Source organism: Hipposideros armiger, unplaced genomic scaffold (genome assembly GCF_001890085.2).
Source record: "Hipposideros armiger isolate ML-2016 unplaced genomic scaffold, ASM189008v1 scaffold_290, whole genome shotgun sequence".
In the NCBI taxonomy this organism is placed as follows: Eukaryota; Metazoa; Chordata; class Mammalia; order Chiroptera; family Hipposideridae; genus Hipposideros; species Hipposideros armiger.
In genome coordinates, this window is record NW_017731640.1 from 163406 (window position 1) to 188587 (window position 25182).

At 40.3% G+C, this 25182-nt stretch overlaps 1 protein-coding gene across 5 annotated transcripts in view; it reads left to right on the forward strand.

Annotated features, from left to right (window-relative positions):
- Nucleotides 1-933: 933 nt before the first annotated feature.
- The window catches only part of GOLGA1 (golgin A1), a 45207-nt gene continuing 20958 nt past the window's right edge, over nucleotides 934-25182 (forward strand). Inside the window, exons 1-11 of one of the 5 annotated variants that reach the window (XM_019658813.1) lie at nucleotides 934-1053; nucleotides 1874-1951; nucleotides 2791-3090; nucleotides 7763-7853; nucleotides 9781-9855; nucleotides 12191-12288; nucleotides 13679-13711; nucleotides 16377-16505; nucleotides 16805-16974; nucleotides 17426-17537; nucleotides 24526-24651. In XM_019658813.1, the coding sequence (XP_019514358.1) occupies nucleotides 2956-3090; nucleotides 7763-7853; nucleotides 9781-9855; nucleotides 12191-12288; nucleotides 13679-13711; nucleotides 16377-16505; nucleotides 16805-16974; nucleotides 17426-17537; nucleotides 24526-24651 (969 nt within the window). In that variant the 5' untranslated portion in view covers nucleotides 934-1053; nucleotides 1874-1951; nucleotides 2791-2955. The other 4 variants (XM_019658812.1, XM_019658815.1, XM_019658816.1 and 1 more) reach the window with 4 other exon arrangements.

Below are 25182 nucleotides of genomic sequence, written 5' to 3' on the forward strand. Positions count from 1 at the left end.
TCACGTTTGTATATTTCTTCTGAGTTCTAGTCTTGGTTTTTTCGCTTCCCTGCTCCTGGTGGGCAGAACTGGGACGCGCAGGGGGAGGGGCTGTTTCTGGGGAAGGGGGAGGAAGCTGCTGACCCTTGCTTGGGCTGTAGTTGGGTCTGGGGCAAGAACAAGAGCAGCTCCAATGTGGAATGCCTGGCTTGGCTGGCACGGAGGCAGAGACCCGATGAAGGCTAATTTGCCACTGTAACTTTGCACAAGGCAGTTTTACCTCTCTGGACTTTCTTCATCTGTCAAACATGCGAGGCCCATTATTAGTGAAATGAGTGTAGTGGGCTGCCACCTGCGTGTTTTTGAACGAAATCCAATATGAGTGCGGTAATATAAATAAGGGTATGATTTTGGAAACTTCTTTCAATGATATATATGTGTCCTGGGATGCACTATAAAACGTGTAACACGAGGCGCGAGGTCCCAGCACTAGTTTGTGGAGCCACAGGCTTCTGTGTGAGGAGAGGGGCACGAACTTGGAGCGAGCACCTACTACTCAGAGAGAAGGCAGGTGTGTAGGGCGTGTGGGATTGGGATGCGGGGAGAGGGCTGGCCCAGCGCAGCCACCGCCTGGGGTCCGCACAGCACCCACCGCACCAATTGGGTTCTTTCCTCGTTTCCACGAGGCTCCTCCCACTTGCTCCGCTCCGCACCGCCTCCTTTAGGAAAAAAAAAAAAAGAAGAAGAAAGGCTCCGGCCACCCAGTCACCATTCGTGGGTCTGACCGCTTGCTGACGTGGCGGTCCGGCTCAAGGGAGCGCCCGCGCCCGTGCCCTCTAGCCGGTCAGGCCCAACCACCGCCCAAAGCTCACTCGGGCGGCCGCGGAGACCGCTCTGGGGCGCATGCGCGCGGCAGGGCGTCCCCCACGCGCAAGCCACTTCCGGCGCGCTGGTAGTAGTGCGGTTCCGGGTCGCTGCTCCGCTCGCCGGCCGGCCGTGGGGGCTGGTGACGCGGGCCGGCGTTCACGAGAGGCCCGGGAGGCGGGGCTGTGCTGGCTGCCCACAGAGCGGCAGGTGCGCGGGTGGGGGTCGGAGACGCGAGCAGGCCCCTTATTCTCTCAGTGGCCTCGGTTCGCCCCCAAAGCGGTCCGGCCGGGGTTGACCCAAGACCCAAGGCGGGGGGCGGTACCGGAGTGCCGAAAGGGCGAGGGTGGGGATAGAGGTGGGCTGCCTGGCCTGGGAGTCTGGAGCCTCGGGTTCCGGGAACCCTCCCTGCGCGACCTTTGACAAGTCACTCCTCTGTGGGTCTCAGTTTCCCTGCTGTCAAAAGGGAGAGATGTGGGGTCCCTCCCTTTGACAGTCCACGCACGGGCGGATCTGGAAGGATCCTGAGTGAATGAGATCCAGACTGCTGTGGCAGGTATCTTGCCTTGCCTTCCTGGGGCGTTAGGCAGCTGTCTTTTACCTAACTTAGCCATCGGTTTTCTCAGCGACTTTCTTAGTGCCAGTCGAGTCAAGGCTGCGGGGTCTGGCAGGTAAACTGTGTGACTGTCAGAATCAACTGAGAAATAAATACTGGCCCTGGGAAACCTTGATCTCATTCAAGTTGCTTTGCTCAGGGCTCCCAATGCCAAGTGAATTTAGGTATCTACTGCAGTGAGCGATTCTATTATTTGTACCTGTAAGGGAAACTCGTAAGCAAATCACAAACGCAAAGGAGACCAGGGTGAGGGAGGGTAGCCGCTGAGGATTGTGGCGGTGACAGATTTCCTCCCTCTCCCCCGTAATTCCCCTCTCCCCCGTAATTCCCCTCTCCCCTCTTGCACTCTCACCCCACAACATTTTGGCCTTACACTTGAAATACCCAGTGCATTTTATCTTTGTCTTTATGCAGGACAGAATGCTTTGATCTCCAGTCTGTTTTAAATTTAGTAGATAATCCAGCTGAGTAGGTGGTTTACAGACATTGAAGGTAAAGTTTTTGAAGAATTGTACAGACTTAAATCGATGATCTGAAGTGGTAAGACATTTGTAGATCTTAGTAAGAAGCAGAGCTTGGGTTAGCTTCCTCAAAACATGAAAAGTTAAGGCTGGAACCAGAATATTAGTGTTTCATACACCATTGGGGGGGAAAAGACGTTTGAATCTCATTGAATATCCTGTAAAACATTCTGAAGAAAAACTGATTTGAGGTCCTTTTAACCATCGTGAAAGAGAACCACCCAGCATTTGCAGGAAATGTTTAAGGATATCTGATATCTATATAATGTAGTTGTCTGGCTTGCCTGGTCTTTTCCTGGTTGTCATCTTTTTCTAGTTAACAGCTGATTGTAAACCATCCTGAAACATTAGAACATAACACTTTTTCTCCAAATTGTGTTACATGTTTTTGTCTTCCTCTAAAAAAACAAAAAACAAAACCCACTAAACTGTAGTTAATATTATTGGGAGAAGGATTCAAAAGCATTACATGTCGTTAATGTTTTCCCTAGAAAATTCTATTTAATATGTTATGGTATAATTTAAAAAAAAAGAGCAGAGACTTGTGAGTCATAGTCCTGAGTTCAAATACCAGCCCTGCCCTTAGTCACAATCTTTGGCACAGCACTTCACCAACTCGGGACTGGATTTCCTTATCTGCATATGCATATGGAGAACCTGAGTGCTTTTTAAATGTTTAGTAATCGTGTTCTTTTAAGTATACATGCAAAATTATGAAACGTAATTTTGAAACTTGAAGCTTAGCATAACAACTCTGATGTGAAATCTCTGCAGTGTTTAACTTAGAGCTCTCTTTCATCTATTTTACAGATAATGTGTTGCCATAGTTCCTTGGCCCACATTTAAGGGGGAATGTAGCCAGCTTGGATGTCTGAAGCTTTTTAGGCACCTGTCTCAGAATTCCTGGTTGCTGGCCTAAGGACCACTGTGGTGGTTCAAGAGCTGGTCATCAGTGCAGGATAGCCACACAGCAAAATGTTTGCAAAACTAAAGAAGAAAATTGCAGAAGAGACTGCTGTTGCCCAGCGGCCGGGAGGTGCTACCAGGATCCCACGGTCGGTGAGCAAGGAATCGGTTGCCTCTATGGGAGCTGACTCAGGAGATGACTTTGTAAGTATCTTTATTAGTTTCTAATATATGGTACCATCTCAATATGTTTTAAAAATAATATTTCAAGGAATTCTTCCAATAAGTATTATATATTCTCTTAAAATTGCAGGATTATTTGTAGTTTATATATGATTCTTCTTTATTCTGAAGTACTTTTCCATATTCTCTACATTGTCCTCTTGTACGTTGTCCTCTTTTTCCGTTTGTATATCTTTTGCATTTTACATTTTGTTTCTCGAAATACTTCAACCCATTGTCTCTGCAGACGTATATACTTTAAGTAATTGTTGCTTGACAAGGTCTCCCTGAGTTGCATTGTGACAGAGTACATTCTTTTATTGGGAAAGTTGATGGAAAGATGGCATTGATGACTGCAGCATGTCCCTTATTTGTAAAGTACCTGTGGTTGGAAAGATTTTTAAAAGTGAGGATGTTGCTGTGTTATGTTAGGTAACTGTCATGCCCTAGGATTAAAGTATGTCTTTGGCATTTGACAGGATCCTCTTAAAGTCAGATAACTTTTTTCAAATGATTTGTAATGCTTGATATATATAAAAGAATGTATATAATGTAAAGTATAAAGTATAAAAGTGAATACTTGTTAATCTGTCACCTAGCCAAAGAACTAGAACATCAATACTGTTAAAGCCACTTGTATGGGTCCCTCCCAATTCCCTTCACCCCCTCCTCTCCAGATAACCCCTATCCTAAATGTTGTGTTTATCATTCCCTTGCTTTTAAAAATATCCTACCAGATATGTATATATTCATAAACTTGAATATATGTGTATGTTCAAAAAATTTGTTTAATGTTGCTAATTTTTTAACTTTATAAAGAATAGTATACTATAGTCTTTTGGGACTTGCTTTTTTTTTAAACTCAACGTGTTTCTAAAATGCATCTGTGTTACATGAAGCTGTGGTTCATTTATTTTTACTGCTGTATAAGATTCTATCATTTGAAAAGGCCAGTTTATCTCTGTCTACCCCTGGTGATAGACACTTGAGTTGTTTCCATGGTCAGATGAATCTTCCTCCTCCTTTCTTATACTACATGAGTGGATCAGATTACATGGCAGAAGCTATCAGGTTATTGGGGTGGAACAATAAGATGACCAGATCTAAGTGATCATTGGTGCCTATATTTAACAGGAAATATAAATGCACATTTGATCATCAGACTGAAGGAGATAGTTTTAATGCTGAGTTCTATGGCAGAAGCACCTGCCTTCCCTTCATTCTGACATGCTAGATGAAGGCCCTCACCTAAATGTATCCCAGATATATAGATTGGCCTGAATTCAGGAAATATTATACTTTGCTTTCAGACTTCTAGAGTAACCTATTTGAACTTGCTATATCCGCACTCCCTATCTTCAGATCCTTGTATCCCATTGCATATATTTGTCCAACCAGATGTTTTTTTCTTCTGGTATCTCAAATTCTAAAATGAACAAAACTGAAATCATTAACTCCATTTTCACATGTGCACCTTCATCCCCCATAGTCACCAACAGGAAACCTTGGAGGCATTTTAGATTCTTCCCTCCTTCACTTTTTGGTGTCCAATCAGTCAACAAGTATTTGGCGCCCATCTCTTAAATATCTCAAACTTACCTTTTCCATTTCATTTACTACCGTGTTTCCCTGAAAATAAGACCTAGCCAGAGAATAAGCCGTAGCATGATTCCTTTGGCATATGGAGGGCATGCACCCCTCTTATGTGGGTTTTATGACCTGTTTCAAGGAGAAGGGTGTCTTTTCCACAAACTCCTTCAGCTTAAAATATTCAGTATGCCAAGGTGCCATATTTTGACACCTAAAATCATGCTATGGCTTATTTTCTGGCTAGGTCTTATTTTCAGGGAAACAGGGTGGTAGTTCATTTCCTTCCATTTTATTCCAGGCTGTCTTTGTTTCTTGGACAGACGTGACCCCCAATAACTCCCAAGGGCAGATCCGTTCAAGTCTCTCCAATGCTTAAATCTACTCAGTGGCTTCTCCATCATCTTCAGGAGGAAGTGCAAACTCATTATTATAATATCATGGTAAACTCTCACGGTCTTGTCACAGCTTACCTATCCAGCCTCTTCTCACTCTACTTTTCCTGCACCCTGTGCACCAGCCATATTGAACTTACGGCACTTTCTGGAATGGACAACATTCCTTCGTGCTTACAAATGTTTGCATATGCTCTGTCCACTCTCTGGAATAGCTCCTATTTTCTCCTTTCACTTCTGCATTCCTCTGACAACTCTTATGTATCCTTTAAGACTGGGCTGATGTTACTTCCAGGAAGCCCCTTGACCTGACCTGCCCCTCACCCCCCTGCACCCTTTATCCCTCTTGGCTGAATTTGGTCCCTGGTCTCCTTCTTACCTCTATAAGAGCACCTATTGCATTGCATTGTTGTTGATGATGTCCTTGTTTGTCTCTCCCACTATACCAGGAGTTTTATGAGAGGCAGTAGAGTGTAACACTTGGGAACTCAGGTCAGGCTATGGGGTCAGACCTGTATTTGCTTCCCCACTCCATCATTATTATGTGACTTTAGGCAAATTCCTTCACTTTTTATGTCTTAGTTTCTTTAATACATCTGAAAAATAGGGATAGGAACTGTACCTGTCGTTATTCAAGTATGTGTGTTAGGGGTCCCCAAGGTTCACCCCAAGGTTTGATTATTCACAAGGAGGACTCACAGGACTCCTGCATATAGTTTTACTCTCTGCTATCGTTTATTATAGTGAAAGGATACAAAGCATAATCAACAAACGGAGAAGGTGCATGGGGCAAAGCCTGGAGGAAACCGGGCACAAGCTTCCAAGAGTCCTCTCCCAGGGGAGTCACACAGGACACACTTAACTCTCCCAGCAATGATTTGTGACAAGACAGGTAAAATGTTGTCTACCAGAGAAACTCATTAGAGACTCAGTCCCCAGGGATTTTACTGGGAGGCTAGTCATGTAGGCACCTCTGCCTAGCACTTAACATTCCAGACTCTCAGAAGAAAAGGTGTTCAGTATAAACCATATTTTCTTGTACAATCAGTTTAGGTACAATGAGCCATTTTTATCAGAAATAGTGGGAACCCTTGCAAAAATCTAAGTTCCCATAGATCAGCCAGGGGCTAACCTTACAAGCAGGCCTTGCTCAGGACAGCAGTCTCAGGCCTATTATGTTCACTCTTTTCTGCAAAGTACATAAAACACTTTGTAGTATAGTGCCTGGCTCTTAACAAGCATTTCATAATTAGTGGTTGCTGCAGCTGCTGCTGTTTTAGGAAAGGACTCTTTGTTTTACCATTATTTCCAATGCTTAGCACAATCCTGAGAATAGGCTCTCACTAACAGTAATAATCATAGCTTCTCCTAATGATATTAATAGATGACATGTATTAAAACTAATTATGTGCCAGGCTCTGTTTTAGGGACTTGACAAGTGTTGATTTATTTAACCCTCATCACAGTTCTGTGAAGTAGATCATATTTGTTATAATAGTTTATATACGAGGAAACCGATGCACAGACAAGTTGACAAACTGGCCCAAGTTGTTATACTTTATAAGTGGTGAAGATGGGACTTTAAGCCAGGTCTTCCACCTCCAGAGACTCCCTCTTAACTATACACTATACTGAGTCTCAGTAAATGGATGGACAAGTGGCTAGACAGGTAAGGGAATATTTGAAGTGAATTGTTCAATTACCTTTAAAGACATTTTGGGAATAAAATAGAGAAAAATGACTAGATATTAAATACTATTATTTTTAATTTTGTTAGGTTCCTGATAATGGTATTGTGGTTACAAAGGAAAATGTCCTTATATTTTAGAAATGTTTATCAAAGTACATAGGTTGAAATATCATGCTGTCTGTTATTTAAAGTACTTCAGTAAACTAAAAATTGATGAAGCAAATATAGGAAAACAACAGCAATTGTTAAAAAAGGTAATTTTCATTAAACCATTCTCCGTACTCTTCTGTATTTTTTAAAATTTTATAATCAAAGGGAAAAAGATAAAGCAAGTAATTTATAAGCAATAGTAAGCAGTGCCCAAAGTCATAAAAGTGATCATATGTTTTAAGATAATGTAGATTGTTGGGCAAAATTGATGTCTCGTGAATATAGTGATTTATTGAATGTGTATTATCTACTAAGCTTTTTGATGCATTTTAGAGCTTTAGATTGACATCCCTTAGTTTTATAGATAAAGATACCAAAGCTTTATCAATGTCAGTGACAGTGTTTCTTCATCACAGACCAGCCTTTGATCCCTTACTAAAGAACCTTCTCTTTATCCCAGGGCCTTACCTTTGGAAAAATAAAGTGATTTCCTTTTTTGTCACTGAAAATATATTTTTTGTATTATGTACTTGGTGTAATATAATTATAATGGATTCCAATAGCATGTATATACACACATACACATATACATACACACATAATTTATCTGTTTAGTGTCCTGTATCTCCTTCACATCATAGATGGAGCTAGTGTTGCTTCTGCTTTACAGTAGAGAAGCTAGGCCCCAGGTAAGTTAAGAAGCTTTTCAGTGATCACAATTAAAGTGTAACCAAACCTGAAATAAGAGTGGTCGCTTTCTGTTCGGTACTGTGGCCTCACACTATTGAAAACCCATGTATGAAACCACCTCTCCTTGTGTCTATCTCAACAGGCTTCCGATGGAAGCAGCTCCAGAGAAGATCTTTCTTCTCAGCTTTTGAGAAGGAATGAACAGATACGGAAACTAGAGGCCAGACTTTCTGGTATGTCCAAGAACTCATAAAAAGCAAACAGGAAATTTGCCTTGCTTGACCCACTCTCCCTATAAAATAGCCTTAGCGTTATTTTGACATATTTTGATCTTCGTAGTCAGAAAGGTGTGACTTGTACCCCCTTTGTTCCCTTCTTTTGTTAGTGTACTAAATAGTATAAATTCAAAACTGAGTTTTAAGGGTTAAAAAAACAACTTATGTTTTTCTGCTCCTGAGGTTTCTAGCCATGGATGGATATAAAAGGGTTAAAAGTATATGTAGAATAGAGTTTGCTTTTGGGTGGAGAGGAGTATGGGGTGCCATTTACATGGAATGCTCAACGGATGTTGGACCCTGCAACACTAGGGGGCTTTGGTGCTATGTTGCCACTTGCTGTGGCTACACATCACCTATGTAAGTGTCATTCTGGCCTTTGGGCCCCTTTTCAGTAATATTTCTAACTTCAACACCTATATAGAAGCTGTAACTCTCATTATGTCTTTTGTGTGCACGTTGCAGTTTACATAACTGCCATTACATTCTTTGCCTGAGCAGGGCATGTTTGTTACAGCTGTGAGTTCTTATTTTGGTTTCTGCCAGTGGATACGTTTTGAAAGCTTCACCCTGTGAAATGGTCAGTGGCTTCTGTGTTTTTGTCCCTTGGCCTTATGCCCATTTTATAGGAGTGAAAGCAGTACACTACAAAATTCACCAAATTGTATGTGAAATATCTGTGTCTGTCTGTGCAGTTATCAAAGGTCCATAGTATAGCTCCCAGCTACTAATTAGTTCTTTATCTCATTTTGTCCTCACTATAGCCTTATTAGGCTTAGTAAGGTTAAGGTCACCCAGGTAGTAGGTGGTAATGCTGAGATCCAAATTCAGATTTGCTGGATGCTAGAGTCTGTACTTTTAAATTACCATCTGCTTTAAACTTGATAGTTACGATCCTGTTTCCCCTACCGTGAATAATGTTAGTAGCAAGTGAAATAACTTTACATTTGTTTCATGCTGTGAAGGAAGCTATAAAATAATATGTACCCGCCCAAATACAGATGGAAGAATAGTTTGGGCTTGACTTACATTAGAGAAGAAGGGACAGAGAAGAAAACTGACATTTATTGAGCCCACTTAGGTTCTGGGTATTTTCCTGTAGGTTTAATATGAATTACAACAGCAGTAGCAGCTACCTTTTATTGAACACTGTGTGCCAGGTGCTTAAGGCATATAAAACACTTAGTTTATTATTTAATACATCCTTTGAGGAAGGTACAATTAATATCATCACTTGATAAGTGAAGAAACTAATACTTAGGATTAATAATTTGCTTAAGGACTGACAGAGTTAGGACTTGAACTAAAGCCTGTCTCCTTTTCCACTGTACCATACTATGTTCTTTGGCACTCAGGTAATTCTGACTTTGACCTGACATGGCAACTCAGTTCCTGTGTAGAAAGGAAGCTGACTTTTCTAGAGCATAAAGTACCTTCACTGTACAGGCAGTATACTGTGGTAAGGCGTTGGCTATTGCCCTAACTGCTGTTATTCAGTTGTATAGACTGTGAGTATGTAGTGAGTCCCCTTTGATCTATTTTGCTAAAACTGGAAGGGGAAGTGAAAACTGAGATTTGAAATTAAGTAATAAGATAATGAGGGTTTTCATAGCAGGGCATTTCTGATGACCAGACCAGGACCAATTCTTGTTCTTTATCAGGGCTAAATAAATCTGCCTGTTTGTATTCACCATTTACACTGTGAATAGTCTGTACTATACCTGTTTGTCATTGTTAACGGGAGGCTGTCTGCCTAGCTTTCCTTAACAGGAATGGTTTTCAGGCTGAGAAAATCATCATCATTTTCACTCATTTTTTTGTTTAATTAACTTCCTTTCCTGATGTTTGTCCGTTCCTGGTATGTGCGTCATCCTCCTCACCCAAGACTATGCTGAACAGGTCCGAAACTTGCAGAAGATAAAAGAGAAGCTTGAAATTGCATTAGAAAAACACCAGGATTGTACGTATTTTTTTTCCTGTTTTTTTTTTTCAATCTTTTTAGGTTTTTAAAATGAAACAATAATGTATGATTAATTTTGTCCTTTGTCATAGCTCAAATCTTTATTTTACAAGTAGTGTACAATATTTCTTAATCAGGTTGATATAACTTTTGTTTGATATTTAATAGAAAACAACTTGTGTTTATGTTGACTTATGGGCATGCTTCCTAGGAGAATCTTATGTGTATCGGCTTCTCTCTATCCAGCTGACCATTTTATTGGCTGCCCTTAGATTTTATTTTAGTAAAACCTAGTGCCCAGCCCTTGGGTCTAGATTAAGAGACTTCGGTTCTCGCCATAGCTTCGGTTCTCAGTCATCGCTGCTGTATTCAGTAACTGGGGAAAATCTCTGTCGTCGTTCCTCCAAAAATAGAACATTTTGTTTAGTCGCTCCTAAACCATATGTTCTCCTTTGGGTTCAGTCAAAGAAAGATACTAACAGAGGTAGAAAGTTATTTATTTTTTTTTAAGATTTTTTTTTTTAATTGGGGAATTGGGGGAAGGGGAACAGAAACGTTGCTGTCCTTTTGTTCTTCAGTCTAATTGTGGAGGACGTTGCTTCACTGGCCCAAGTTGGCANCGAGTGGCTCAGTTGGTTAAGAGCTCGCTCAAGAGTTTGAGCTCTGAGCAACAGTGGTTCGAGTCCAGCCCGAGCTGAGCAGCCGCTGAGCTGCCAATAGGTAGCAGGATGGCTCAGCTAAAAAAAAAAAATTTAAAAAAAATACCTAATTTGAGTCTGCCATCTGTTTCCTGCTAGGGCCCTGATTGACAGTTTGGTAACGTTAGGAAGGCTTTTTGAGGAGGCAGCGGGGAAGGAGGGCATTTCTCCAGGCTCAGCATTGAGAAGATAAGAGAACTTCTTGGCTAGAGTCAGTGAGGAAAATTGATTATTCTATTATAGCACCATAGCTTGTCTAACACTGTGTAGGTGCCTAACGTAATGTATTCCTGGCTCCCAGACATGAACAGGAAGATGACATTTCAAGCCTACAATTAGAAAAGCATTTGAATTTAAAATAATCAGTAGTCAATGCCCTCAGCTCAAATTATATGCAGCAACCTTATTCATTCCTTGTTTTCATTAAGTACTCTTCAGGGTAGAAAAATTACTTCTTAGATTAATCTGTGTTCAGTTGCAAACTATATTTGCTGTTGATTTTATTAAACAGTTGAGTTTTATTATTGCTCCATTCTTGAGATAAAACACCAAGTTAAACCAGCAACTTCCTTTGTGTATTCTGTAGAAATCTGATTATTAAATCAGAATACTTTAACATCTTTACATAAGAAAAAATGACAGAAAAGTCAATCTATTTCCCAAAGAAATGTGTGTCTAAAAAGCTCCTAAGATGGTGTTAATAATCTTATTAAATATGGTGGTATGGGTTATATTAAAGTTTGGGGGTTTTTTAAAGATTTTTATTGGGGAATTGGAGGATGGGAACAGCACTAGGGAATTGGGGGAAGGGGAACAGACAAGTTGCTGTCCCTTATGTTTTTCAGTCTAGTTGTGGAGGATGTTGCTTCACTGGCCCAAGTTGGCAACATCATTGCAGTCTTCCCAGGCGAGGCAGATCAGTCGCCAGCTTCTGGATGGCTGCTCACAGCGGCTGCTGGCCGCTCACTCTGGCTGCTGGCTACACACGGTAGCCCATGGCAACCCACCCAGGGGCTGCAGCCTATACCGTCGCCTGCGACTCACAGCAGCCCAGCTCCAGGTTGAGCTGTTGTTCAGCGTCTTAGCTGTAGAGGGCCGTGTCACTGGCCCTCATATGTGGGATCTGAACCGGGACCCTTTGGCGTCCCAAGCCAGCTTTTAACCAATGCGCCACTCGGCCGGCCCATAGAAAGTTATTGATATACTAAAATTTTTTTAAAAGAAAAAGTGAAGGAAAGGGTTTTTTTGTGTGTGTTGTTTTGTTTTGATTTTTGTTTTTGTTTTTAACTCTGATAAGTGGTAAAGCCATCACTTAGCAACAGTGTTGTTGTTTTCTGGTATTTTGCCTAACTCAGTGTTCTGTCATTCCTTTAGGCATCTCCTAAATGTATATACTTGACTATTACAAAAAAAAAAAACAACAGGAAACAAAAACAAAAAACAAAAAACTGATCTATTACTAAGGCCAAAAGATTCTGGGAAAGTCGAGATGGATCAGGTTTTTCCTAGTCTTGTAATTCACTTATGTGACCTTAGTCTTTTTTGTTAGGTAGCAGTTGTAAAGTAATCACATGGGGTATTAGTCATGCTGTTTCTGAAATATCTCCATATCTCAAATAGAGCCTCTTTGTTAACAGCTTCTATGCGGAAATTTCAAGAGCAGAATGAGACATTCCAAGCCAACAGAGCCAAAATGGCAGAAGGACTGGCTTTGGCATTAGCCAGAAAGGACGAGGTATGTTATATGTGACACTGCCCAAGACTGGTGGAAAGATTTCACTTAGTGACATGATTTCAAAAATCATGACACAAACCCGGTAGAAACTATTTACAACCTAGGAGGAAAGGAATGCTATAGAAGTTCTTTGAGATTTCATTTGGCCTCAGGGTGGAAAATTATCAGTAAACTTTACAGTTATAATCATGAAATGGGTCCAGAATGTGAAGATATCATTCTTCAACTGTGTAGCTTTGTAAAATGGAGAAGAGAAATAGTGTATCCATAATCTGGTGGCACACCCCAAGATAAGGGAAAAGGCCTCTGTCCTCTAAAAACCTAGACCCAAAACACTTACGTTTTATAGTGGAGAAGATGCTATCTCTAGCATCATACATGATGACATAGTTGTTAAAAGCTCTTTTCCAAATGTCTTCAATTCCAGCCAGCTAGATAGAAGGGAATCCCTATAATCTCATTTGAACCATCCATTGAAAAATGCTGAGTGAATGACAATAAGAAGTGAAAATAAAGCTATTGCAGGTTACCACAATAAAGTATATTTTGTTTAATGCCATTTTAAATTTAAGATAAGCATCAAGGTATTATAATGATAATTCTGACTTATTAAGACGTCAATTTATGATATGTTGCATTAAGAAAATCTATAATTTACCTACAGTAGGTGGGGTGGTTGGTTGGTTTGTTTTAAAGTGTATGGTTGTCATCTAGGACATTACTAGCCAGAAAAAAGACCATTCACCAATACTTAGTGAATGTCTATGGTATGAGTGTACATAAATGAAGAAGTAATCTAAAATTGGTGGATTCGGATTGTAGGCACTTGAGATGTGGCCTTTTGTGTCAGTAAATATTTTTTCTCCTGTTCTTTGATTTGTGAATAAGGGATGTAATCCCTTTTCCCTTAACTTATACCAGGTGGCATAAAGCATATTGGTAAAATCAAAATGAGAAGGAAAATAACTATTAGGGGCTGCTGAAGACCCTCCCCTACAGTAAATTAATTTCTAAACATCAATTGAAGAGTCACCAACTCAGCTGGTCCCAGCTACCCATTCCCAAGAAATTATAATAATAATCATAGAAAAACACTCAGGAATAAGCTGAAAAGCTGTATCAGAACAGCAGAGATAGCTTTGTTTGGTTACTCTGCTCTGTAAAAACCTGCAGGCTTATGTTGGTGTTCTAGAATTTTATGCAAAGTTCATTTTCTTCTTTTAAGACTCTTGGCTTTTAAAATATTAAGCTAACTTCATGGGTTTTTTAAAATTTACTATTTTGGTTGGTTAGTGGGTTGCTTTGGGGGAGGGGTAGCTTGTATTGTTTTCTGAAAATCTTGATATTACTGATACTTTTCCCTAAAAACTGTACTTTTTTATTGTTTTAGGAATGGTCAGAAAAAGTGGATCAGCTCGAAAAGGTTAGTTCATCTTTATTTTTGTCTCATTATGAATGTTGGTCTCTTCTGTGGGGCTTAGAAAATGGTTTCTCCAGTGTACTGATTACCAAACCGCCTCTTAGAAGCAGGGCACTGGATAATTAGACATTGGCTTGAAAAGCTGTTGTCTTCCCCTCTCTTGGTGGGTGTGCCCTCCCAATATACATACTTTCCACTCCTCTTTTACCTTTGTCTGTGTCCTGAAGGCTGATAGGACCTGCATCAGTAGGGCTCCATTGCCCTCTGGCTTCTGATTGGGTTTCACCAGTGGGAACATGAAACAAAAACTCTGTGTGGAAGAAGAGTGTGGTCAGGATGTTTATTCGCCAGCCTTCTCCATGTGGGATCCCTTTAAGTTACTTGTATCCATGGCCCAAGGTCACAGCTTCAGACGGACCTGTGGTTTACCCTCTTGGCATAGTTTCTCTCTCTGGGTTTCTTGTAACTTCATCTCTTTGCCCCTTCATGCCCAACTGTTACTAGCACATTTTCTCTTTTGGATTTTCTTACCCTGCCCCACAACTTTGAAAAGTCCTTTTATTAAACTCTCCTCAAAATACCTAATTTGGGGCCGGCCGAGTGGCTCAGTTGGTTAAGAGCTCGCTCAAGAGTTTGAGCTCTGAGCAACAGTGGTTCGAGTCCAGCCCGAGCTGAGCAGCCGCTGAGCTGCCAATAGGTAGCAGGATGGCTCAGCTAAAAAAAAAAAATTTAAAAAAAATACCTAATTTGAGTCTGCCATCTGTTTCCTGCTAGGGCCCTGATTGACAGTTTGGTAACGTTAGGAAGGCTTTTTGAGGAGGCAGCGGGGAAGGAGGGCATTTCTCCAGGCTCAGCATTGAGAAGATAAGAGAACTTCTTGGCTAGAGTCAGTGAGGAAAATTGATTATTCTATTATAGCACCATAGCTTGTCTAACACTGTGTAGGTGCCTAACGTAATGTATTCCTGGCTCCCAGACATGAACAGGAAGATGACATTTCAAGCCTACAATTAGAAAAGCATTTGAATTTAAAATAATCAGTAGTCAATGCCCTCAGCTCAAATTATATGCAGCAACCTTATTCATTCCTTGTTTTCATTAAGTACTCTTCAGGGTAGAAAAATTACTTCTTAGATTAATCTGTGTTCAGTTGCAAACTATATTTGCTGTTGATTTTATTAAACAGTTGAGTTTTATTATTGCTCCATTCTTGAGATAAAACACCAAGTTAAACCAGCAACTTCCTTTGTGTATTCTGTAGAAATCTGATTATTAAATCAGAATACTTTAACATCTTTACATAAGAAAAAATGACAGAAAAGTCAATCTATTTCCCAAAGAAATGTGTGTCTAAAAAGCTCCTAAGATGGTGTTAATAATCTTATTAAATATGGTGGTATGGGTTATATTAAAGTTTGGGGGTTTTTTAAAGATTTTTATTGGGGAATTGGAGGATGGGAACAGCACTAGGGAATTGGGGGAAGGGGAACAGACAAGTTGCTGTCCCTTATGTTCTTCAGTCTAGTTGTGGAGGATGTTGCTTCACTGGCCCAAGTTGGCAACATCATTGCAGTCTTCCCAGGCGAGGCAGATCAGTCGCCAGCTTCTGGATGGCTGCTCACAGCGGCTGCTGGCCGCTCACTCTGGCTGCTGGCTACACACGGTAGCCCATGGCAACCCACCCAGGGGCTGCAGCCTATACCGTCGCCTGCGACTCACAGCAGCCCAGCTCCAGGTTGAGCTGTTGTTCAGCGTCTTAGCTGTAGAGGGCCGTGTCACTGGCCCTCATATGTGGGATCTGAACCGGGACCCTTTGGCGTCCCAAGCCAGCTCTTAACCAACGCCACTCGGCCGGCCCTTAAAGTTTTTTTATCTTAAAATAAACTCTTACGATTATAGCAATTGAAGTTCTCATTGGACTATTTTTTTATCTTTTAAAATTATGGTAAATAGGATCCATATAGGCCTGGACTAAATAAAACCTACTTCAGTTCACTAAGGAGATTGTTCTCTTTCCCCCTCACTCCCCGAAGGAGGGGTTGGAAATATTTCAGACCAGGAATATTTTAGACCTACACACCTGTGTAGGTCTTTGAAGCCACTGTGATTTTTTGAAATGTTATTTTTAGACTGTTTTAATTCCTTTTCATTCTGAATTGGAAACTGCAACAGCAGGGTTTGTGCTTACGAGAATCCATCTCGGGAAGTTATCATTTAGTAAATTGTAACCTGCTGACACCAGTCATGTCTAATTTTTGTTGACTTGCTACCTGAACTTGTTAACCTTACTCAGTTCTACTTAAATGCATCTAATTTTTTAAGGGCATTCAGTCATACTCCAGTTATTCGTGTTATTCAGCCAGGTTAGCCTATCACTGAGAATAGACATGGAAAATGTATATCTGGAGTTGCTAAGACTAGAAGGTGTTAAGTAATTTGCCCTTATTCCCCTTATTCACAACTATCATTTAAAACACATTTATTTTTAACTTAAAAAATTTGTAGATAATGCCATATTGGTCATAATTACTGTAAAGCTTCCTGTTCTCAATGTGTTATTGTCTACTGACACGAGATTTCCTTAAGATTTTTCTTTATTAAGAATTCTGCTTACATAGTATGATTTCTAATGTCTTAGTTGCCTGAGTTGATGTCTTCTTCCAAATAGGAAAAAAGGTTTCTGACAGCTCAATTACAGGAACTGAGGAACCAGAGTCTGAATCTTTTCCAAAGAAGAGATGAAATGGATGAATTAGAGGGGTTCCAGCAGCAGGAACTAAGTAAAGTAAAGCACATGGTGCGCATTTTTGTTTTAGTAGCTAAATGCTGAATAGATTATTAATTATTCTGAGTTGCTAGTCATCACTCTCTAAGTGCTGATAAACATGCCCCAGTAGTCTTTGATATTAATCATATTCATGTGTGTTTCAATTTATTGACGAGTTCTGTTTGAAATCTGTTTTCTTTCTTTTTAACTACTGGGCGTATAAGACCACTTATAAGCTCACAAAAATGTAAACGTTTGGCTTATTGGTCTATATTTTTTTTAATTATATTGCTTAGTAGTGGATCAGTGAAACTTTATCTTTATATCAGCTTTTAAAAAAAGAAGAAAGTCTGAGGAAAATGGAGCAAGAGTTGGAAGCACGAACCAGAGAACTTAGTCACACCCAGGAGGAGTTGATGACCTCCAATCAGATGTCATCAGACTTAAGACAGAAGCTAGAAGAACTGCAGAGACACTACTCAGCGCTGGAAGAGCAGAGGTTCTTGCTTGGTCTGTGGGGCCCCTGGGAAGCGGTTTTCGTGTAACCCTCGCTATGGCCCGCCCCACCTTTCCCCATTGCTCATTGCAACACTTTCCAATCTCAGCACTGACAAAGGCTTCTGGGCTTGTGCTGCCTGCCACGGGCTCAGGATCCCCCATTCCCCTTCACCTGCCTAAGCTCAGAACCCCTCCAACCCCGCTGAGCAATTCATTGGTTTCTGAGCTATTGAGTAACCAAAGGCAGATCAGGATTTCTTGCTTAAACCTGGCTGGAGTTTTTCTCTTTGGGTTTCTGCTTCAGAGAGCCAAGGAGTCTTCTCCATTGATAACCTTCACTTGGCTAATGTCTGCAGACCTGACATGCAAAGAACCATCTGTATTTTATCTGTGGAAGAGTATCTTAGATGAGAGATCCAAATTTGTTTATTGTCTGTTTTCTTTCAATGAAGAGATCATGTGACAGCTTCAAAGACAGGTGCAGAAAATAAGATCACAGAGCTGGAGCAAAAGGAACAAGAGCTCCAAGCATTCATTCAGCAGCTTTCCATTGATCTGCAGAAGGTAAGTAAGCAGAGTGCTAGGAGTGGACCCTGGTTCCTAGGATTCACGAATGGGGTGAAAACTAATTCTGTCAGAAAGTTCCGCCTCTGGATGGCTACTGAAGCTTGTTTCTCACACAGTCACATTGCCCTGGTTCCTGTTCTAGACAGGCTGCATTCAGATGGCAGTGACCATGCAGCTGAACAAGGGTTGCTTAAAAGAAGAGATCAGAATTGTCCGGACGGGAATTCTCAAAAGCGCACCCTTTGATCTACTCAGATATGTGTTAAAATACTACACAGTGGACCCTGAGCGTAAGAATACGTTAACAGTTGTGGTTGATGTGGCCCAAGTTGTACCTTTGACATACCTGGTTCTAATCCAATTTGTTCAAAAGCACATAAATGTTACCATTACAATTGGTTTTTTTATTTGGCCAACATACATTTATTGCCCTCCCAGGCATGTACTAAATTCTCATAATATAATGAACAATAATATTATTATTGACTGTAGAGTAGTGTTTTTCTGTGGTATGTTTCTTGTCACCATTTTGAGCAGAGCAGTTTGTATTCTGTGATTGTCCCTTGCAGTGCAGGACATTTAGCTTTCCTGGACCCTGGGTTCTGAATGCCAGCAGCATCCTTCAGGCATTGACAATCCAGCCCTTCCTCTCTGTGACAAAACACCCCCTAGAGAGTGGTACCATGAACCCTACCTTCATCCCTTGAGAACCACTAATTTCAAGTACAAGGAAGACTTATATCATCATTACAGTACAGTAAGATTTGTATAAATAGAAGTCTGTATATCCCTTCCAGCTAAGTTATTAGCATACTTCAAATACCTAAATCGAAACTAAGAGAGGTTATATACTTTGTTCAAAGTTACACAGTGACAGCTGATTTCTAACCCAGGTCTTACTCCAAAACTCATGCTTATTCTATGGGGCTTTTTGTCTCACAACAAGGAGCACTCAGTAAATAGATCTTATGCAAATAAATGACTGTGGTACAAGGTCTCTACCCTCAACAAACTGAAAGTCTAGACACATACAGTATTTTCTTCCAGAGGCTTACAATTTTGTTATGGAACTCAAATCTCCTGTGACCACAAGAAAAAAAAATTCAGACTTAACAATTCCCAAATAGAGTTTTCAGATTCAGGAAGGTATGCCATAAGGAGAGTGCATTTCCAGCGTAGGAGTCAAGGAACTCTTCCTGGAGGAACTGGAATTTCAAGGATGGGTAGGACAGCAGGAGGGAGAGAAGGCAGAAGGATACAGAATACATCTGGGGGTAGGTGTGGAGGGAATAGCGGACACAAAGTTTGGGGATTTGAGGGACCCTTTGATATCCATTAGAACCATCATTCCATTTTATAATTGGAAAAAGTGTCCACTCTGGTTACACCAAGATCCCTCATTAATTCTAAAAATATGATTTGAGCTTTCCTATGTATTAGAATTACCATGGTGAGCAAAACAGATACTGCCCTTGCCTTTGTGGAACTTACAGTCTAGAAGGGAAGTCAGACATTAATGAATAATCACATAAATATGTAAGTATAAACTGTTTTATGCGTGCTGTGAAGGAAAACTACAGGAAGCTGTGAGATCCTGTAAGAGGGCATCAGATCAGATCTAGCCTTGGAGTCACAGATCACCACCCTTGAGACAGTAGCACTTGAGATAACTGCTGAGGCTGGAGGGAAAGGGATGATGGGAGAAAATTTCAAGCAGGGAACAGAAGAACAAAAACCCAGAAACCCTGAGGCAATAAAAGGATTAGCACATTCTAGGAACTTGAAGAAGGAACTAGAAGGGTAGCACACAAAGTAACGGAGGAGAATGGATCTCTGGCTCTTAGGAGGAAACATTGAAAGGGTTTCCAGTTAGGAAACTCTTGGGGTTGTCCAGGCATAAGGTGGTGGCTTTGACAAGAGTGGTGGTGCAGATAATGGGAGAGTAGACAAATTTAAGAAATAGTGAGGGGACTGCCCTATTTGCTGATGTAATGGATGTTAAGAAGGGAGCAAGAGAAAGGGAGACATTATGGATGATTTCTAGGTTCCTGGCTTAATCAACTCAGTAGCTGATATTGTCAATCGTCAGGCTAAGAGGATGGGCAGTTTTATTATGAAGATGAGGCGTTTGGAGTCAGTTTTTTTCTTATTTTATGTTAAATAGATATAAAATAATATTTGTAAAATATAAGTAAGGTAGAGAGTATAACAAGGCAGTGAGCCCTCGTTTAGCTACCTGCCAGGTTAAGGAAAAGAACAGTAAGTTCATCGTTGAGGTTCCCGGTGTGCCCTTCACAAGTCTGTCCCACCTTTTTCTGTAGTAAGTAAGCACTATCCAGAAATTGTTCCATTTCCTTGCTTTGTGTTACAATGTCATCATATTTTATCCCTAAACAGTATCTTTCATTTCTCATGCTTGCTAACATTATATAAATGAAATCATGCTGTAGGTATTCTTCTAAAACTGGCTTTTTGTGCTCAATACTGTATTCCTGAAAAACATTCCCATGGACTCATACAGCTTTCATTTATTCTTTTCTAAACTGTATAATGTGGAGACACTAGAATGTATTTATCCATTCTATTGACAGTGGACGTTAGGGTGTTTCTGGACTTTTACTTTTACAAACAAGGATGCTGAGAACGTCCATCTACCTGTGCAAGAGTTACTCTAGGGTATATTTAGACATGAAAAGGTTAGGTCAAAAGATTTGTAGTTTTTCAACTTCACTAGATAAGGCCCAGTTTTTTCCCATACTATCTAGTAATTTATACACTCTGAAAAGCAGTGTATAGGAGTTTGGATTCTGCTTTCTTGCCAACATGGCATATTGTCAAACATCATTTTTGCCAGTCTGATAAGTATGAAATATTATCTCACCATGAATTTAATTTGCTTTCCCAGATCACTAATGAAGTTGAGCATCTTTTCCTGTGTTCATCAGTCATTTATGCTCTTCTGTGAAGTGCTGATTCATATCTTTTGCCCATTTTCGATGACATTTCCTGTCTTTTTCTCATTAATTACAGGAATTCTTTATATATGTCCTGGCTACTGCACTCCTTTGTCAGTTATATGGATTGCAAATGTCTTCTCTCAATTTTGGGCTTGTCTTCACACTATTTATGGTCTCTTCTGATGAACATATGCTCTTATTTTTAGTACAGTTGAATTTATTATTTTCCATTAAGTTTATGCTTTTGTCTTTTTACTTCTTTTTTTTTTTTATGCTTTTGTCTTTTAAAGAAATCTTTCCTCACTCAGGATCATAACATTATTCTCCTATGTTATTATCAGAAAGTTTTATAGTTTTTTAGGGGGTTTTTTTGGATCACCAAATCCTGTTTTATTCTGCATTATTATCTTTTATTTATTTATTTAATTTATTTATTAGTTTCAGGTGTACAAAACAATGCAATAGTTATACTTTTCACCCCTCACAAAGTGACTACCTCCTCCCCCATTCAACGACAGTTTTATAGTTTTTGCCTTTTATATTCAAGTCTTGAGTATGCCTAAAAATGTGATTTGGGTGTGGGAAAGGGATCTGTAGTCTATTTTTTTTCATTGTTTTGGTACCATTTTTTGAAAAATCTGTTCTCACTGATCTGCAATGCCAGCTTTGTCACCATTCAGTTTTCCATACTTATGTGGAACCACGCCTGGGCTTTGGGGGTATGTATGCTGATGCAGTATTTCACAATACGATGCATTGATTGCCTTACTGGCTGTGGTATTAAGATAAGTCCTGGCGTCTGATAAGACAAGTCTCCCCACCTGGTTCTTTTTCAGGAGTATCTTGACTATTCTTGGCCTGTTGATCCTCCATAAAACAGCTTGTCAAGCTCAAAAAACCTGTTGAGATGGTAATTGGAATTGCATTGAATCTGTAGATGTATTTGGGGAGCATTAATTGTTTTATGATGTGAGTTTTCCTATCCAAAAACTTGTTCTGTCTCTCTCCAGATATGCAGTACTGCTATTTTTTTGAATGATTCAATAAGGGTCTGTAATTTTGTCCATAAAAACTTATCTGTTGTTAAATTTATTCCTACGTGCTTTATTTTTTTTACACCAATTCTTAACTGTCATTTTAAAAATTACTTTTTGTATTTGTTGCTGGCATATAGAAATACTGTTATTTTTGTATATTGGGGTTTTTTTGCACAGGTTAACTCTTATTAAGCTTCAAATGAATCTATAGGGTCTTTGAGCTTCTTTAATAGTAATCATATCATCTGAATAATGACAATTTTGTTTCTTTTTTTCCCAGTTCTATACCTTATTTTTTTCTTTACCTTATTCTGCTAGGTTGTTTTCTTATTGTTGAGTTTTAAGAGTTTCTTTTATATTTTGCATAACAGTCCTTTATCAGATGTGTCTTTTGCAAATATTTTCTCCTAGTCTGTGGCTTTTCGTTCTCTTAACATCATTTTATGCAGAGCAGACATTTCTCTTTTTTTTTTCAGCTGAGCCATCCTGTCAACACTCAGCGATAGCTCAGCTCAGGCCAGGAATCGAACTGGTGACCCTGTTGCTCAGAGCTTGCACTCTTGAGCGAGCTCTTAACCAACTGAGCCACTCGGCTGGCCAGAGCAGACATTTCTAATTTTGATGGAATCCAGGTTGCTAGGTTTTCCCCTATGGTATATTTGCAGAATTTCGTAGTTTTGAGTTTTATGTTTAGGTCTATGGTCCATTTTGAGTTAATTTTTATGAGCTGTGTAAAGTCTGTATTCAGATGAATGTTTTTGCACGTGGATGTCTAGTTGTTCCAGCATCATTTGTTGAAGATGCTATCTTTGCTCTATTGTATTGCCTTTGCTCCTTTGTCAAAGAAGAGTTGACTATATTAGGGGGTCTATTTCTGGGCGCTCTGTTCAATCCCATTGATCTATTTGTCTATTTTGCCAGTGCCACATTGTCTTCACTAGTGTAGCTTTATAGTAAGTCTTGAAGTTGGATAGCATCAGTCTACCAACTTGGTTCTTTTCCTTCAATATTGTGTTGGCTATCCTGGGTGCCTCTTCGTATAAACTTTAGAACCAGTTCATCAATATTCATAAATAAACTAACTTGCTGGGATTTTTATTGGGATTGCATTGAATCTATAGATCAAGTTGGGAAAAACTGACATCTTAACATACTGAGTCTTCCTATTGATAAACATGGATATCTCTCCATTTATTTTTTTTAATTTTATTTATCAAAGTTTTGTAGTTTTCTTCATACGGATATTGAACATATTTTGTTAGATTTATACCTAAGTATTTCATCTTTGAGGGTCTTAATGTAAATTAGTGGTAGTGGTGGGTTGGTCCTAATTTCAAATTCCATTTGTTGATTGTTGGTATATAGGAAAGAAACTGACTTTTGTATATTAACCTTGTGTCCTGCAACCTTGCTATAATTACTTATTAGGTCTGGGAGGTTTTTGTCAGTTCATCTGGATTTTCTACATAGACAATTATGTCATCTGCAGACAAAGACAGCTTTTATGCTTTCCATTTATTTCCTTTTCTTGCCTTATTGCATTTCTGTATACCTTTTATTTCTTTTTGCATTAACTTATTGCATTAGCAAGGACTTCTATTGTAGTACAGTGTTGAAAAGGAATGGTGAGAAGGGACATCTTTGCCTTGTACCTGAACTTAGAGGGAAAGCTTTGAGTTTTCTCACCATTAAGTGTGATGTCAGCTGTACCATATTAGGTGCTGAGGGCCTGAAGTAAAGCCTCCAGAGTGGAGAGGGGACTCCATGTGGGATGTGGTATGCAAGAAAAAGAAATGGAAGTTGGCGACTGATTCTTTTTCTGTCCCTAATTCTGCCAGACACAGTGACCGGTATATGACTTGTTTGTTCTTTTGGTTTTCAGTAGAAAGGGTCAGCTATATCTCTCAAGTTCAGGTTGATGTGTAGTAGAACAAATACAGGCTTTGATCTAGAAAACCTGGGTTTGAATTCTTTATCACTAGGGTGTGTGCTTTTGGGCTAGACCCCAAACTTCAGTTTCCTTGTAAATGAACATGGTGAAGGGTGGTTATAAGGACTAGAGATAATGGGAAGTGCTTACACACACTCTGCAAATTATAGCTGCTATTGCTGCTATAGTGATTATAATTATTGCTATCACTATCAATAATATTATTAGTAAGAGACCCATAAAAATGGGTCAACATGGCCAAAATTTGTTTTTCTTTCCTGTCAGAGTCCCTCTCCCTTCTGTGTTCTCTGCCTTGCATAAAGTTACCTTTCATCCCACTCCAACCCACCACTTCCATCATAGCTAAAGAGATAGACTGAAGGAAATAAGTGAGCAGCTGTTGGTTTGGGGCTAAGGTATGAGATGCACTTCAGCCCTGTTGTCCCTGAGCTGTGAGCCAGAGTGTATATCATCATTTGTTTTAGAAGTTATCTGTTCAGCTACATTGTCACTATCACAGCTTCATCCAGCCCATGTTTCTGGTTCCAAGAGCATTGTTCTGTAGGTCATTGTAGGGCTGGCTGAGAGCTTCTTGAGTGGGGTTACCTCTGCTGGATTTTGGCATCTGGGGTAAAGACATAGGTCCTGTTGGCCTCTGGATTAATAGGATTAAACACATGCTTGATGAGAGTAGAAGCATTCCTTTGGCTAGTAGATCATCACAATACAGTCTAGTTATTTTAAAGAGGAGGAGCATCTTCCCAGGGTTCTGGCTAGATTCCACAGAGGTAATAGCATGGTTCCTTCCCAGATTGACAGTTGCTTAAATTGGGGCGAGCTTTTTCCTCTTGCTGTACTAGATCTGAACTGGATGCCTCAGTGGTGCTGGATTCTGATTTTGTATCTCCTGTGTCCCGTTTGCAGGGAAGATTTCCTGGCTGTGTGTTCTATCTAGGATGCAGTTGAGAACAGAGTGTCAGGCAAACCGGATGGTCCTAGAGGAAACAGAAAGGGAGGGAGAGACAGTTTTTAGTGTAATGTAATCTCTGCTTTCCCTGCAGGTCACTGCTGGAACTGAAGAGAAAGAAAAACTCATCACACATTTGCAAGAGAAAGTCACATCCTTAGAGAAGAGACTGGAGCAGAACTTCTCAGGAGAAGAACATGTGCAGGAACTCCTGAGAGAGGTAACGAGCTCTTTGGGCCACTCAATGCTGGGAAGGCAGTTTGGGGAAGGAAAGTTCATAAAATCCTAGAGTTTCAGAGCCGGAGAGTCTGCATACAGCTTGGTGAGAAGAGCACTCCCTCCGACTTCTGATTGTCCTGCTTACAAAAACAGTCTTCTGTCACCTGAATGTGACATGTTTTCCCCAGGGAAAGGAAAAGCTTTGTTCAGAGATGCCTATGAACAGTAGCATCCTGGTCACCAATAAACCCCACCTAGTGATTTACTCCACTGGGGTTGACTTGTCTTGCTGCTCTGCTCTCCTCCTCCCTTTTGCACTTTCCATTGGCCAAGGAAAATAGTTGCCACCTGCCTTTTGCTTGAGCGAGAGTTGCTTTGGTAGCAAGTGGACTCTCCTTAATGAGGGAGGCTATTGAGCAGACTGACCTTTCGCCCAGTGGTGTAGCTGAACTTGCCTTCTCATCAGGTCTGAGCTCATTGTCTACCCACATTCGGCCCCTCCTCCTCTTGGTATACCAACGATTGGCCTCAC